Raw genomic sequence first — 17,904 nt, 5'->3', positions numbered from 1 at the left:
TAACCTTCCGCTTTTCCACACTCGAACGAAGTGTCAATAGTTGAGCTTGGTTCACATGTGAAAGGTTGCCTCATGGGACTAGTAACGTACATCAAATGATTGCACAGCATGTTCAAAAATCGATTGCGGGGAATCCCTTTCATGCTACCACCGCACCATAAACCAAACCCTGTTGGCGATCAATCACTCTGCGGACGGATGTGTGAGTGTAGGCGTATCGTGGCAAGGTAACATAACAAATATCAACCGATTTCCCAACCGCTAAAACTACAGCCCAAACATCAACAGCACGTAACGGATGTTGTGCTAACGTGTATGAATGCATCTGCAGTGCACTAAAATTATCATATCTCTTACCTTAATCATCGGTGCATCCCCTCCGGTTATGTTCTTTTCCTTACTTCCGGTTCCTTTGCTTATCTTTCAACTTTCAGGTTAGTTTAGTGAACTGCTTGCTACGTACGATTTACCTGATAAGCGTTCCCATATCGACCGTCGTGTGCCGGACGAAGCTGCATAAGGTCATGTGCTATTGAAGAATTTACCCTTGTCCAAACGTACCTATACAAGCATCGATTTCTGAAGAATTGCTTGCTTTTCGGTACCAGAACCTTGTTGTTTGCCGGCCGTTGTTCCTTATCGTCTGTTTATCGGAGTGTCTTGCAATGTGCTGGGACTAACAGGGTGATAAGATGATTTGCAGATGAACTGTGAGAGGTTGATAGCCCAAAGAAGGTAAAGTCATAAAGTGCTACCATCGCTGGACGGGAAGATGGTTTGATGTGTTGTATCTACATATCGTTGCTATTTGCACTACTTGCCTCAGCACCAGCGCCTTACGAGATTTCGTTTTCGTAGCTGGTGATAGCGTACTCTGGAGGGTGATTTCACGGTCCCTGGTGATGCTGTCTCCGTCGGGCTGAAGGTCGTCAACGCTGTACGCCAAGCCGAGTCACAGTCGGAGTTCTTTTGATTCTTCCACGTTTGGTCGTACATTCCCCGGTCGGTCGGTACAGTGAAATCATATTAATCAACAAGATAAGGAAACCCCTGACAAAGATCTCAGCGGGGAACGTCGGGCCCTCTCGAGTGCCAGTACTCGAGTACAGCCCACACACCGACAGGTGGCAGAAGTGGGACAGCGAGATATGAGTAGTTGCTCGCCAACAATGGGCGCAGAGGGAAAAATGGCAAGTGCTAGCAGTATGGGGCACCATGTGGAGGTCGCTGACAGCCACTCGGTACAGCTGTTGGAAGCGATAGAGACGTCGCCATCGTCGTTGTCGTCGTCGTCGTCGTTACCTGCTGAAGTCAATTTCAGTGGAAAGGAGCACAGTGTAGACAGTAATTTCCTGACACCGCGTGCGGCACGTGAAGGAACGCCGCCACGGGCGGATGCACAGATCGAAATAGGTTTACCACCGCGAGCGCCCCCGACCGGATGTGCTAGTGGTGATAGTGGTGAAAGCAACAATACCAACAGCAGCAGCGGATCCAGCATCGGTGGAGCGCAACCGACAGCAGAGAACAGCCAGCCAAAAAAGAAGGTCATTCGGCGCATCGTAAAGGTCCGGCGCGTCGTCAAGAAGATGAAGAAAAAAGACGAAAAGTTCTGTGAGTGATCATTCCTTCCTACCCTTCAAGCGCTGTAGCTCCTGCTGCCTTGCCACTTTTTATCTACATTATCCATGTACGACCGTGTCGCAACATGACGTTAACAGCATCGCCCAGGACCTCTTGGCGGTGGTACTTTATCACCACGAAACTTCGTACGACCAGGACAGAAGAATGAGCGTCGCATAAGAGCGCGACGTACCGACATCCTCGATGCGAAGACCATGACCTTCGACCGGAAGTCACCCTTAACGAGACCGACGCGCTCGACGCGCTTCACCGAAACGAAACGCTTCATCAACTTTGACAGTCTGCAAGTTTGTAGTGACAAGTTCTTGCCCATCGCGCGCATAAAAAGTTCGTACGAACGCGAATGTTTTGCACCGGGCATCGTACTAAGCAGGTGACATTCCATTCATCGAACGATGGCAATCGACTGTGGCGCTATAAAGATGACGCTTTTCATCAGCACACAATGTCGGTTACGATAAGATATCTCGCAAGACCTAAAAAGAACACTGACTGGACTTCGCACCAGCGAGGTTTGGTTTAGTTTTTTGTGCCGACAGCAAAACCGCACATGGTTGCAAACACTGTACACAGGTTCGGCTTCCACTTGATAAGCGACTTGATTGGTGTTGATAATCGACAATCAATTGTGTTTTCGTTCCATCGCCGACCACTTCATTAGCTACGCTAATCAATTAACGGTGTACCTTATCAGATAGACGTTATCGTTGCTTTTGGTTTATTCATGTGTGGATTGTTAGTGTTTGTTACAAACATAATTTTCAAAGTTTGCTTGTGACAAATACTCAATCATTTGATGCCAGTTTTACAAATGATTTAAATTTTATTTTCCTAATCATAGGTAATGTTTTTCGTTGATGTCTGTTTGTATAATTTCATTTGTGATTTTTTTCGAATATTACAACCTATTTTTTTATTATACACGATTGCATTAGAGGTCTCTTGAGAATACACAACGGCTATGTGCTAGTGGCAGGTCAACGCATCCGCTACGACTGCCTACATAAATGATTGGAATTCAATTCATTTGAACTCAAGATTTTTTGTTATTCTCAAACTACATTCAGGAAAATGATTTTTTATGAAAGTTTCAAAGTCTCTCGTTTAACTTTTTACTGTTTTTAAACTGATTTGGTAATAGTTTCTTAAAAAAAACTGTGTTCCACAGGCTACACACATACTCCTATATATTGAGGATATTCATTACTTTCGCAGTCTCAGTCTGTCATTCCAATATCGCGTCCTTTCTGGTAGACGAGTCAAAGCCATTTTTCCGTATCAGATTGCGATCCCCACGCTTCGTCGTCCTCGATAGAGACTTTACTGATTGAGTTATCAGTTTTTCGAATAAATTGACTGGCCAACCAGAGCCTGGCGAGTCTTATTCGCTGTACGGTAGTGAGTTCATCGTACAACTCATAGAGTTGGTCATTTGACCGGTTCCTCCATTGTCTTTCGGGTTTCGTCAGCTTTGGACAAAGTCTATGTTGAACTATTGGTATATTTATTTAATTTATTTTTGAATAATTGAAGTTTTGTCGTCAATTTTAAAGTCTCATTTTAATTTGTGTAAAATGATATTTTTTTCCCTTTATTTTAATTGTTTTTTTTTTAAATTTTTTATAATTAAACAAATGAGGCAATAGGCCACCAATACAGAAATGTGATTGGTTCTTGATTATTGTTACGAACAAGGCTAGCAGCGAGAGCAATACACCAGAAAGAATTCAATCTGACAGTTTAGGCTAACAACTAGAGTAAGAAAAGGTGCGTAGGCCACACGGAAAGGAGCTGTCAGCACCTACAGGAAGGAGTTAGGAAAAAGTGCCCTTTTAAGTTTGGAAGGCGATACGCAAGGTACGGAGAAAATACAAGATCTTTGATTTGTTGACAAAAAAAATCCAAAGAAGTTTTTTCAAGTATTATTTTTTATAATCGCTACAATTATCCTCCATCTTTTATAAATACTTGTCTGCTTTCTAATTCTCTTAATTTTGTGAAAAACACAAATGTGTTAGCAATTTTAGTTCGATTTGTGGGGCTTTATGTTGAATATTTCCATAACTAGAAATACTAACACTGTATTGTTAAAAGCTTCTTAAAGCACTTCACCTTGTTGGTCGGATACAAAATTTAATAAAGAGTAATAAAATTTCTCATTCGCCTCAGGAAACAACAAGCACGATAATCATAGCTTGCAAAGCAAATTCTCAATATGTATAACAACAAACAACAACAAAAAAAGCTCCAAACGTGATAAAAGCTTGACACGCTCGAAGTGAGAAGGCAAACTTTGTTTGGGACCCCTCCGGGGAGGGAATTATTTCCTAATCGCACGCAGCCGAATTATCATGCCTGCGCTAATGCCTTCGCACACTTTACCAAGTTACCCAAAAAACCCCCTAGGGTTTTACTGTATTCCCTGATTGGACAGTAGACGGCACGGTGGAGAAGGCTAATTTCTGTGATTTCTCCGAAATACCGATTTAATAATTCATGCACCAATCCCCTGCTGCCCCATTAACGGGAAGGTGGATTTTGGGGCAGCGATTTTGTTTCGGTCATCCGTCCGGGCCCGTCACGACCTGATGCGGTCGCGTTCCATTTTGCGTTGCTGCTATACCTATACCCCATAGGTGCCCATAATGGATACAGGGCTCTTTCGACTTCCCGTCGACACCCGGTGGGGCTGCAACTGGTCACGAAACCGAACCGGAAAGCCGGAAAATTTGTGTCCTCCCTTCGTTCGGGCAGCATTCTGAACAACTTGCCGGTGTGTTGTCGGTTGGTTGTGGATTTCGTTCAATCGAACCGGAGCTGCTCGATGTCAACGATGTAAGGCTATGGTAGTGGACAAACATATACACACATACCCACACGCTTCAACTAGTCACCGGACACCGAAAACAAGCCGAAACGGGGCAGTGTAGAGCGTGTCAGCACTTTGCGCTGTTTGTTGAGCTTTGGTCGCCATGAATAATTTATGAAGCGGCAGCACCAGCAACCAAACATGGCGACGGACCATTACGAGGCGTGTGCATGTGACTGTGTACCAGTCAAGGGGTTGAGTTGTGATTGCTGACCCGGGGTTCGTCAATCTTTCCCCCGTTTTTGTTTCATCAAACACCTCCAAACACCTTTACGTTCCGGGGGCCGTAAATTCCGTTGCACACATCCGGCCCAACCGGACTTATGCGACGAAGTCACGAAGGATCACCGGCAATCACAATAACAATAATGATAATCGGCGTAATCATTTATTACCATCACAAGTGTACGATAACGGGTAATGCTCGTGAGGTTTCGGGGGATTACTTTTGATGATGTGGTACTGTTTTTTTTATTAAAGTGAGTAAATTAAAATTGTAGGAAATGCATGCAACACCATCGGATTTGGTGGTCTATGCAGATTTGCCATGGTAAGCCTACTGTGCTTTGGTATATGTTATTATGTTTTATATTGAAATTGAAATTGTTCTATTAATCGTTAGTTTAATATTTACAACTTTCAATTTATACTAGGTACACCGATTACTAGAAAAAGAAATGTTGAAAGTGATGTAAAGATAGGGATAAAATGATTCAAGATGGGAAGGATGAAATGACAAGGATGATTCTGTGAGGGGTTTGGAATTAAACTATGATTTTCTATGTTTAAATTGTGTTTTTTTCTTCTTCTTAGTAGACCGAGTTAAAAAAACAGAAATAATGTTGTTGGACAACACAAAACGAAAGGAATTGATTGTTATGAGGTTCTGTTATCAGTATTTTATGTACAATTTGTACAATTCATCATTATCATTATGTAAAGAAGTTGAAGTTCAAACTGCGAAAAGAAGTAAACACTCTGTGCCAGTAATCGCTCATATAATGATCACCACGAAGACGAAAGAAGTAAACTAACCGGTTGAATAAAGCTTCATTTTTCTAAACACGAACCACAACCACTCCCCGGCTCTATTCCTGTCGATTTCGCCATATATTTGCTAGATTAACCTACACTAGTTTCAATAATTGGCACACAGCGTTTCTTTGGTGATAGTAAAAACTCACGATAAGGTTTAGGAACACACTCGCAGCACATAACATACATATATTTACGTTGGAAAAGAATCAGCAATGGACGAACTTCATTTTTGCGCCAAATGTCTCAAAAAAGAGAAACTTACGGGACGAGAATAATGATCGCGTAACTAAATAATATTACTAATATTAACTAGTAAAATAGTTAATAATATTACTAGATTTTACGAGACTTGCGATACAACAGCCATTATAGACTTTCGTAAAGTTTAAGATGTTTTATGCTCTTGTAATAAATCCTCACGTTCGGGTAATATTGCAAGAAAGGATATGTACAGCACAACAAACGCCCTTTTTTAATACTTAGCACTGTTCAATCTTTCCAACGGCATTCAAACTAAGCAATTAGCATCAATTGTAGCCCTCGTGCGTAACGCTCATAACACAAACGAAAACGTGTCCCGACGAAGGAAAAAATCTGAGATTTTACCGCCGCTCATACAAAAACTGCAAAGAGAGCGTTCGTGCAGACCACGCGGTTCACACGATTGCTCGATCAATCATCGGTCAGCGGTGCGTGAGCTGGACACGAATCGCGCGAGCAGTAAACGATTGGTCGTTGTTTATTGTTACATTGTGGTACGCTAGATGAATTTATTTTACCGCTTTGAACTAACTGTTTGGTAAAAGGGGCATTGGTTCACTTTCGTGCATTCGTGGTGCGAAGTCAAAAGAGTTTATGATTTATAATTGATTTTTACTTTTTACTTGTTTACTTTTCGAACGCGTAAGCGAGATTATTAGATGAAACGATCGCACTTTTTCCACTGTGCGTGATGTAATTTTTTGAAGCAAATTTCACTTCCACCAAAAATACACAATTTAACATGCGGAATCGTATGAAGTATGGTCTGATGGTTGCTAAACGCAACACTGTGTTCATTTTGAGAACAGTCAATGGAACACAAAATTCAATGTGACACATTCTACGCCAACATTGCCATAGGTTTCACGTACGGTTTTATTGCTCCCTGGTAATCAAAATTCCATTTCGAATTCGTTTGGCCACACCTCGGTACGCGGAGTGTCGGTGCGCAACAAATGATTCTTCAACCTGGTGAATGTGAAAAGATAAAAAAACAACATCATCTGCTGTTTTCCCTTTACGCTGCCTGACGCTTTCTCTAGAAGCAACAAGACTAACAACCATCCTTCGAACCGTTCCACTTCACCGAATCGCTTTGTGTACTATTTGTTTTTTCTCCTTTTTCCAATGACCGATTGTCAGAGCAAACAGCATTAAGTCGAACGCACAGCTGTTGACAATAATTTTTGCCACAACCGTTCCATGGCAAAGATCTGCGGTAAATTGAACTGCATTCTAGATGAAGCACTGTTATCCGTTTGAAAGTGGAATCCTAGCGGAGCGGACCGAAACAGTGACGGGACCATGTTTTTAGAGCTGATCTTTCACCGATGTCTTCTGGTTTGGCATGCGGCCAGCATCCGGCCATTTGTATACGTGTGTACATGCCCCTCCGTGATGGCTCTTTGTATCCGTAAAACTGTATTGGTAAAGGTTATGCAAGCGAAAAGAAAACAGACTTCTAGAAAGTACACTGGAAAACGCCGTCAACGAATACACGAAATACATCGATGTGTGACTTTTGGACGAGCAACAAATATTTTATGTTGGAATATAAAAATGACACGTTGCCATTTCCTTACACTTCACATATTTGATTAAAAAACGAACGCCATCATGGTGCGCGACATTTGAAGTTACTGCATCAGAATATGAATTTTCCCAAGCGTTGAAAGCGCTACATACTGCATCATGGAGACGCCCAGTACTTCGTAACGATGCGTAAAACACGTTACGTAATTTGTGCTTTCGGTTGCATTCTGCAAGTGGACATTACGTAACAGACTAAGCTTAAATTTCGCTACGATAGTTTCATTTACCAACCAATGCTTTCATACAACTAAAGGGATCAATTCATTATCATCCCGTGAGCTATCAAAGCATATTCAAAGCTGCTAAGATTTAAACACAGCAATGCACTTACAAAGGATCATTCAACAACCCGCACCACCAATGAATGTTTCATCACTTGACCCTTTTCAAACAACAACCATACTGATTGCCTTTCTGTTTTCTTCTCTATCCTTCCTTTTCCTTTTAGGTAAGTAACGATTCCTGTCAAATGGAAAGTGACTGGCATTGTGATAATGGCGTGAGTAACGATTAACGGATAATTTCTGTAAATGATACATTGTTTGCCATTTCTCTTAATTGATTGAAGGTACCCTTTTCTGTCTGTGTGTGTATGTGTGTGTAGAATTGGTGAATCAAAATATCGTAAAGCGAACTGTTGAAACGTTTCGAAACTTTTCCACTTCTTTCCTCTTCGTACTACCCTTCCAAAATGTCCCTGCCGGTCGAGGTAAGGAATTTTCGTCGGTTGGATCTGGTTTGTGTCGCTATTCGTTTAAGGAGATTAGCAACGAACCCTCGGTCGTTCCCCAACCTGACCGTGGTAAAAAGGTTTTTTTTTCTACGTCTACCTCCAGACAATGGAAAATAACTCAGGCAGACGGTTGCTATTTTGCCAGGACGCTACACTAGAGCACTATATGCGCTATTCCGGTGCGTATCATTGTATCCTTTCGATGGCGACCTTTCTTGGAAAATGTGTGAAAATAATGCGACCGGCAGGCAAGCGCAACACCGACAGGCGTGAGTAAGCGTGAAAAGCCCAACAACCGCTTTGCCCAACCGTTGTCAACCTTTGTTGGTCGAACGTCTACCCAAAACTCCTTCTCTTTTGCCTTCCCTTTCCTGCTCCCTTACCCTTGCTGGGTGGATCGTTTCCCGCGTGTAAAAAGCTTCCCTTGAAGCTGTTGCAAGCTTGCGCCTCGGGACCACTAGCATGTTTCTCTTTCATGCTTCCACCAACTTGGAGCAAGGTCCGCTCGAACGTTTTGCCTCGTTTCACCTAGCTCACACTTTCCGCACACAATCGCAAACCAATTTTTATTCCCCATCACTTAATATTTCTGCCCATTTCTCTCGCACGCTGCGGTGAAGTTGATACTATTCCGCACCATACAAAACTGTGTTTCCCACGGACGCTTTATCCCGGTTTCTTTGTTCTGTTTGATGTTTCATGCTGTGTTTTTGTCTCCATTTCTTCCTTCCACTCCTCCCACTACATTCTTTCTCCATGTGACGGTATGTTTTTGTTTTGCCCCTGTGTGTGTGTGTGTGCACATTTTTTTGGTTGTTGTTTAGAGCAGGAAGCAAAGAAACGTAACATAATAGTCGCTTTATTTATGCATAAAGGTGGGAAGAAACGGTTTAGGATAAGGGTCCTACCGCCCCCAGGGTGTTCGTGTACGACAATTCGGGTAACTCCTGTGTGCCGGTGTTGAACAACACGATTAGCCTTTAAATGAAACGATGTTTAAAGGTGAGAGATAAAAAAACGCTGAACTTGCGTGACGGTTCGGTGAATGGCCTCATTTTTTTCTTCATGCCGGTTTTCTACATGTTCGCATGTTCGAGGACGAACACGAAAAGTTGATTGCTGCAATACACTGCTCGAGTGGATCGTTCCATTTTTATTTGTAAACCGTTTACGACTAAGCTCGCTCAACGCTATATGTGTGCAATTGTTCGTTAAGGCGTACGATTGGGGGTTGATTAGATTCCTTCTCATCTTTATACAGCTTGTTGTGTAAAATTATCGTACAAACATTTCTCGTTTTTCTTTTATTTCGCTTCAAAAGCTATCTCTAGAGGAGTTATTTAGGTACCGGAATTGTTTTACGTACCGTCATTTGATAGCATACAATGAATAGTAATATATGTGATTTAGTGCTGTGAATGAACACATTACCTCAGATCGGTGCTCCATTCCCACAGGAAACTCACGTAACATTTCTCCTTGACCTAGCAAAGCGGAACAAGCGATGTGAAAGGAATGGAAAACCATCAAGCGTATTGCGCATTGCACACTCCAAACAAACGCCGAACGCATTATTCATGTTTCTACCGCGAGGTGGTTATTGGTTTTTTTCTTTTATTTTTTTTTCTTATAACCAGCTAGAATATTTGTTTCTCTTTCTCACCAATTGTAAATTTTTCCTCACTTGGTGTCACTGGTCAGTTGTCCTTGTCTGGCTTGAAACTTATTTTGAAATCGGTTTCTTGTTGTTTCTTCGTCACTCGAGCACTCCTAACTTCGTTTTCTACGATCATGAGTAACGTATATCATATTTTACTACTGGAGGGCTGCTCTGGTCTTTGCCACATTCATTGCTCGCTCTCTCTCTCTCTATCGCTCTTAAAACAGATTCGAATTCTTGTTCTCTCTTTGATTGTTTGTATCAAAGCACTACGAACAACTGAAGCAATACGAACTCGGCTAGATAGAGAGAGAGAGGCACACGATTGAGCGTGTTTTCCCGAGCGCTTCTTAGGTTGATGATTTTCTGCGAGAGTTTCGCACGGCAACTCCGATGGTAGTGCGACCTCGCTAATGCGAACGGCGAGTCAGTTTTTCACTAGATCTTGACAAATGTAGGTCACCCGATATATCCACCAATACCGGTTTACGGAGTAGTAGTGTGTGCATATGTAAGGCCCGAAATTGTGCCGATTTTCCTACTTCCCTTATCCCATAACACACACGCGCATCCAGTGTACCATTTTCCCTGTGTCTGTCTGAATATGAAAAGTACACCCCGTACACAGTCGGCATCATCGTTGGATAATCGGTGAACTGGAAGGTTTGTTAACAATTACCACGCTACCTCATCTACCAGCTGTGTGATTTGAGCCAAGCTGGAAAAGCTGCGACGTCGTGTTCAGAGTGGAATCTGTGTAAAGCGCATTTCAAATTAAATCCTTTTTGAGTGTTCGTAACTGTTTGTTACTCAACAATACTCCTCAAAAAACGTTTGTGGATTGTTAGCAAACTTTACACAGTGACACAAATTGTGGTGTTGTGCGTGCTAAAACATTCCACATCGGAACTAATCTCTACAAAATGTGGGCCATTCCGAGACACAACCGATTAAGTGTTTCCTGCTGCAACGTTTCCTTAGGACGTTCGGTTTCACAATCGGATAATGGCACTAGCGTCGCCAAAAACCGTAGTCGGGAATATTCCCTAACGAGCAGCAACAGTGAGGCCACGTGGTCGATGAAAAAAGCTTTCACTCGCTCCCATTGCTAAACGCTCCATCCTGGCGACGTGGCACGTGAACCGTTCCAGGACATCATTACACGGCGGCACGTTTCATGCTACAGTTCCTCTCACCAGACGTTTCCGAGGCGTTCATGCCAAAACAAAAACAAACGCACCAAACACGGCGGCCCGTGTGTGTGTGTGGGTGGGCATGTTATTCATGCCTCACTAGTGGTAATGGTGAGGGAGCTTTTGTGAAAGCAACCTGCAGTGCTTACTGTGTGCGAATGCGCAACGAGTGTGAGTGTTTATAATGCGTTAGAAGGGAAGCCAATCGCAAAGTGAATGTGAAATGGAAACCTAATTCAGCATCTTATGTCCTGTGTTGTGTCAGTGTGCGTTTGTGTGTAAGCGCGAGTGTTTCGATTCCACGGTAGTCCGTTTGTTTTTGTTTATATACAACTTACCAAGCGATGGCGGAACGCTTTCAGCTGTCATTCTTTTCTCGGTGTTTTTCTCACTGTAAAAGGAACATAATTTATGTAGGGCTTAGTCCACTGTACACGAATAATCTTGTCCTTTTGTTAGGACGGGGTTAAACGAATACTTCCACATTCAAGTGTTTGCTTACATTTGAATGATTTTACCTTACTGTCTGTTTTAAGCACAATTTATACGACTGCTACTTAGTTTTGTTAGGAAGTAAACATTCGCTCAAAAGCCTAACCCAACAAAACACTTCAAGAAAGAAGTTTTGCCTCAAAACAGTAGTACCATTTGTGTCGGTTTTTGTTTACGTATTATTTACACTTTACAGTATTTCTTCCCCAGAAATGCTTTCCAATCTTTCTCTTCCTTCCCCATTCCTTAATCGTCCTCTCTCGGTAGGCTTACACTTTGTAAGGAATCTGTAAATGAGTGAGATAAAGCATAATAAAACACTTAAAGCAAACCCGTGCAAAACCCTTACCCCCCCCCCCCCCCCCCCCCCTCCCCATTCGCACTGGGATGGATGTGGTGAAGCTGTGCTAGATTGTGTAGAATTTTGTTTTCTTTCGTGTAGTCCTCGAATCCTCACGTTCGAGAGGATGCTGCTGGATGGTTCCTCATCGGCATCCCTTCGAAATTCCCGCGGCTTTCCGTAGTGATAGTGGTTAGTGGTTCGCATAGCAAAAGTGTTGTCCTTCCCGCCGATAAACTCCCCTCGCATCCTTCCGTGGGTGGTAGAAAGTGTCAAGTGCTTCCGAGGCCTACTTCAACATCACCCTTTACATCGTCGATCTCGAGAAGGCTTACTGGGACGTAAAAATTTGCTTTTTGAGCTCTGCAACACCCTGTGGAAACTTTCCCCGTCTGTTTCTTTTTTGTTTTGCCACACCGGAAACAAGCGACAAGGACTCTGCACGTCCGGAAAAGGGAGCTCACGTGAACGGACTGTCGGCTGTTGCGTGACCCGCAACACAAAAGAATACTTCCTGTTGCTCTGGAGCACCGTTGCCCGCGTGCCTCTGTGCGTCTGTGTGGATCTGTTCATTTATGTGTATATTTTGTAGCGAGCAGTGAACACAATGAGTCAAAATTTCATCAACCTTTCGGAGATCCGAGGTGAGTGTGTGTGTGTGTTTTTTTTGCCTTTATACATTTTTGTGCGTACATATGTGCGTGTAGATTTAGAGGAATAATTGAAGTGTCCGACAAAAAAAAGCGTATGAAATCTGTTTCCTCTAACGCATCAACAGCGAACGATGGATGTTTGTGCGAAAAGGTTCTCCTCGTACACGGTTTTTAGTGTTCCCAAGCGAGTACGTGTTGATGGATGAGATCATTTCGTGTCAGTGAATCAAACGGGGAAAAAACCGTACACACCGCACTTACAGGTGTGAAAATGGTCCTCTTTCACACTCTCGAAAAGATAGTCGAATTTTGTTGGTAGAAGAGTGTTGAAAGGCTGTGACTAGGTTTTGTTAGATTTTTTATGTTCACGTTCTTCACCCCTTTTAACACTGTACTCCAGATTGTAAAGTTGGGAACAGAGATTTACATACGCATGTTTTAGAATGGAAAATAGCTTGTGAAGGTTTTGCTTTGGGTCATGCCAGATGGGGAATACTATCGTTTATCGCACACGGTAAAACCCGACCGTACAGATGCATTCGAACGTGCATAAGCTGGATTACGTAACGTAAACCGTTTCTTAGCAACCGCGTTGTGTAACGCCAATGGAGGCGCCTGGTTAGCGGTAGCCAACTCACCACAATGGTTGTTAGAACGCATTCAATATACATATGAGAGGTGCATTGGTGTTTATTAAAACAGAGAAAAATATTCTGAATAACCATTATTTATCTAGGAAAATATTTTTTTAAGATTTATGCAAAACGAAAACATTGGCCATTATGGTTCCTTTTACGGAAAACACATTCCCACGACCTAGATTAAGCTTAGAAGAAGAAGAAGGTACCTATCAATGATACCAACAGTTAATATCCTTTTCATGACCATTGCCACGAAGCCTCAAGGCAAAACGCAATCTGCCGCATAAATTAGCTTTTAATGTGGTACCATGAAGGGTTTCTGCCCTCTATCCCGTATCATCTTCATCACAGCCCGAGGCAAACCGTATACTGGAGACACCTTAATCTTTCGGGGACCGTTCGCCTTAACGATGTTTGGCCATACCAAACGAAACGTGTCGGATTGCGTGATTCAGTTCAATTTGAGCGGGGAAGCCTTTTTGTTTTTGCTCTTTCTTGTCCTTCTAGCTTCAACCGCAGTGTGCCGCTTGAGCCCAATCGCCGAGCGTCTGTTACAATGAAATCGTTGCGCAGCGTGGGAAGGAATATTAATTTGATTTTCCATATCTCCCAGCCTTGCTGGGAGTTGCTTGCTGTTGATTACAAGAGCTTGTCATATCTACACCCACCGACATCCGAAGGCCACGGTCGCAAATTACATTGAAAATCAAGTCGCTGTTCTCCTGTGTCACTGATGTACCGTCCATATTTTGATATGATAACAAAAACCGGATAAAAAAAACTTTGCTGCTATCCGACTATGCCGTCCGGCAACTCCCCGGGAGCTGTTCTGGTGTTGATAGTCCCCGGATGGATGCGACCCGAGACGGCGGAATTAAACAAAATTAAAACCAACCGAACCATGATGGGTTCGGTTTAAATGATGTCGGTTGGAAAATTGGCGGACAGTGAAGTTTCGCTTGCGAAGCGCTACCAGCATTCAAAAACCATCAATAATGTGTACATAACCTCGAAGACACACACATACAACTGGATGAACAACGGTCCGAAGACACTGCGAAGACCGGGATGAGAATGGCAAAGTAGTCGCTCAAGAAATTTCACCTCAAACTTTCCATTAGCAGCGAAACGAGCATTATCTCGAGGCCAAGGGTTAACTTCACAATACAGTCAACGCTTCTGCCGGTTTTCCCACTGCTGCTTGGCAGCGTCATTTCCGGTACATTGCATGCGAAGGCACTTTATCCGCTCGCTGCTCCATCCACTGCAACGGATTGTGAATGGTTTTATATAACTTCTGTCCAGACGGGGCGTTTGCGCAGCTGCTTCTGTGCAATTCGCCAGCTAAAACCTCTTCTCTCGGGCGCGATGAGTCAAGCGAAACCGTCCCTCTCGATCGTCCGGGAAGATTGTATACGAAATGAACATAATAATATTTTTTTCACCGAACAAACAGAAAACTTTCCCATCCCTTTGAGCCAGTCCGTGAATCGGATACGTTTCACTTCACATTCCCGAAGGGCTGATCCGTTTAGCCGTGTGGTTTGATATGCAACGGGGAAAACTTTTCAAGCCATTCATTCTTTATAGTATCAGTATAAAAGTTTAATGTTTATCGAAACGAGATTAGAAACTATGCTAAAGATTTTTTTGTAAAAATCCACACTTTCGTATTGGGATTTTTTTCCAACGAACATATTTTTCAATTTTAAAGTGAACGCCTTGTTATTAAGAAAATGTGGAAAATGCCTTAAAAAAGGGGTTTAAAAGTGCCTGTTTATTTAAAAATTCAATTGGGCATTAAAAACTATTCAACCACAAGGAAAGAAATTGTGTTGTTTTAATGCGATTTTCTTGTGCACTTATGAAAGCTGCAATCTATTTATCTTGGCTCTATTTGCTCACCCATGCCATGTAATCATTTATCACCGGTCGGTTAGAATTCACAATTTATGCGAATGGGTCCAACGTTGTTGTTGCAGTGGTAATACATTTTAAGTGTAAGCGATTGAAAATGCTTCATCTATGGCATACCAGCGTTCAAAGGCGGGAAAGAATGGACAAGGAAAGTGCAGCGAGCTAACTACATGTTTACACGGGCATGATTTGATTAATTGTATTTGCGAATTTATTTTATCACTCTTCCCTTGTAGGATTGGGCAAAAGCAAATTCTAGAAGATTTATTTTACATGTTTTGCATGTTGTGTTATAAACAATTTTAATTGTTTTGAATTCAGATAAAAAATGTTTTTAACTATTTTCACAACAATTGTGAGTTGACGCTTATGTTCGTCTTACATCATTTTTTTTGTACAATTATTGAAATCTTCCAGAGTATTCCAATAACTTTATCTTTACACAATGCGCTTTCTTCCCTTCTCGAATAACAGCGTACAATAGCAAAAAAAACTGCATTCAATTCAATTGAAATCCATTTCTCTGACGGTGGTGAAGAGCTCCTTTATTGTGCATGCAGAGTTCCCCGAATTGCGTACCGGAAGCCGATACGATGCAATGCAATATCGGTATTGATCTCTTCTGAAGTGCAAAGAAGCAGCAGCACACAACGCTGAGCCTCGTGGCAAACATCAAACCAATTGACGCTAGACAATACGACGCTTTTCCATTTTGTCACGTTTCCGTACGGACCAGGTTTTGCATGGTGCACAATGCCAGTACAATGCGGGACACTAGGTGTGTCCCTAGTGGCAGGAATAGTTGTGCCGATAGTAAAAACCACGGGCAAAAGTTTTTCTGTCTTCTTGGTTAGCGTGTTATGCAACGAACAGCAATGTTTTGCTACAAACTATAAATGCAATTTATTTTGCATTTATTTATTAATGCATTTATTTTTTTATATGTTTAAAGTTATGTATCGATTTCATTAATATTTGTAACTTTCAGCATAACAACATTGTAGTTATTTTAGTTGAATAGGGTTAAGCATTTGGGGCGGCCCGGTAGTGCATGTGATAAACGGCGGCAGTCCACACGGCAGGACCGGGTTCAAATCCCATCCGGACCGTTCCCCCGTAGCAAGGACAGACTATCCAGCTACGTGGTAAAATAAGTCTTTTTTTTTTTTTTTTTTGTTAACGGGGAGGGAACCTTCAAAAGGTACCCACCTCGAAGGGCGGCTTGCGGCTACAAACCAATCCCTCCGAGATGGGTTATGTGGGATTCATCGTGACGCTGGGCCCGTGAAGCGGACCCGGCAGCCGATGGGACCCTAACTAAACCACTCCTCGACCTGATCCGAACCCTGCCGATGCGCTTGATGTGCGTAGTACTTCATGCAGCGGGTGGTAAAATAAGTCTAGTAAGCCAGAAATGGCCGGCGTGACCTGTAAGGTCGTTAAAAGCCAAGAAGAGAGAGAAGGTTAAACATGTTATTTTTTATAAATAAAATTTATTTAATTGATTTATTCAAAGTCATTAGTTTTTCGTCGTATCGTCGATTTAAATTAATTTTAAGGTATATTTATGTGAAATTAAATTACTACCGATCTAAACAATTATACTTGAATATGGTTTGAGATCACTACATTTGAAAATATGTGATCACTATTTAAGGTTTGCTTTCGTATGATTAAAAAAAAATTACCTTAATTTTTAATATAGCATATAAACAGTTTTTTAGTAGTGGTATTATACTCTTTACTTCTATTATTCTTCTGATCTGTTGAATACCATTCCTAAATTCATACAAATTATTGCAATTTTACAATGAATTAAGGGTAATAACCATTCTGTACCATTCATATCATATTAAGCGTTTGAATCGTTATAGAGATTCAGCTATATATTTTATGTGACATTTCCGCACAATAATGATGCCCATGATATTAAATCTCTGTTATAAAATTTAAAATTTAAATATCATATTTCTTTCTTCTTGTTTGGTTAGCTTCAACAGCGATTTTCAGGGCCATCTTTCACTGCTATTCCTTGATAAACTTATATCGGGCAAACTATGCGCCCAATTTTTTTCCAATCTACACGGTTGCTCGGTAAAATTAAGTCATAAACGTGTTTAAGCGACCATCCTAACCTATCAGCCATAGTCTTGCAACGTAAAGACAAGACAGACAAAACAAGTACATTAGATTGTTCCACTTGGCTTTTTTTCACTGTTGCTTGAAACTATGAACGGCAAGGACCTGTGCCCGAAAGAGTGCCTCTTTATGGTGTGCCAATGGTAACACTGTCCATGCTGAAAATCCCTCTTTCATGAATGCCATAAAATTGGTACACCATTACGCTTAAATCATTCACCTAGCGGCAGGATGACCTTTACGCGCAAGAAGCTTTCCCCGAGCCATGACAACAACAACAATAACGTCGTCATTTTCCAAGCACTTTCCCATCCAAACAACACTCAACTCAAAAGCTCGCTTTGCTCTTACCCACATACAAACGCCATCCAGCTAACCAACCCTCGCGTGACCTTTGACCGATCGATTTTCGACGGCACGATACTTTCATTGGATATTAAGCCAGCCGGGACTCATTCGGGAAACGGTTGTAGTGTCTGAAATGGTAGCTTCGTAGCTTGCCACTCACCGAAGCCATGGGTTGATCTATTCATACCGGAACGGTCCGAATGGCGTTCAGTGTTCCAATTGCTCATTTAGCAATGCAAACGTGTGTGGGCAGCACGTCTCCATGCAGACTCGAGTGCTTAGTGCAGATGCTAAGAGAAAACTTGGTCTGTTCAGAGCACCGGTGGGTCCGTCGGACGGCAATCATCCATTCCGGTAATCCCGTTTGCTGAGCCATTGCTCGT

The 17,904-nt window shown here is 42.2% G+C and overlaps 1 protein-coding gene across 7 annotated transcripts in view; it reads left to right on the top strand.

Annotated features, from left to right (window-relative positions):
* The window catches only part of LOC125769222 (calcium-binding protein E63-1), a 66,345-nt gene that overhangs the window by 15,194 nt on the left and 33,247 nt on the right, over nucleotides 1-17,904 (top strand). For 2 of the 7 annotated variants that reach the window (XM_049437798.1, XM_049437797.1), the window contains exon 3: nucleotides 435-1,614. The exons of 3 other annotated variants lie outside the window; for them this stretch is intronic. In XM_049437798.1, coding sequence (XP_049293755.1) covers nucleotides 1,149-1,614 — 466 coding nt within the window. In that variant the 5' untranslated portion in view covers nucleotides 435-1,148. Of the gene's footprint in view, nucleotides 1-434; nucleotides 1,615-10,095; nucleotides 10,462-11,925; nucleotides 12,468-17,904 lie in introns of those variants that run through there. 2 more of the 7 variants (XM_049437803.1, XM_049437802.1) reach the window with 2 other exon arrangements.

This window comes from Anopheles funestus, chromosome 3RL, assembly GCF_943734845.2.
Source record: "Anopheles funestus chromosome 3RL, idAnoFuneDA-416_04, whole genome shotgun sequence".
Lineage (NCBI taxonomy): Eukaryota > Metazoa > Arthropoda > Insecta > Diptera > Culicidae > Anopheles > Anopheles funestus.
The sequence above is the reverse complement of the archived record's forward strand: the minus strand, read 5'-3'. Positions and strand labels throughout refer to the sequence as shown.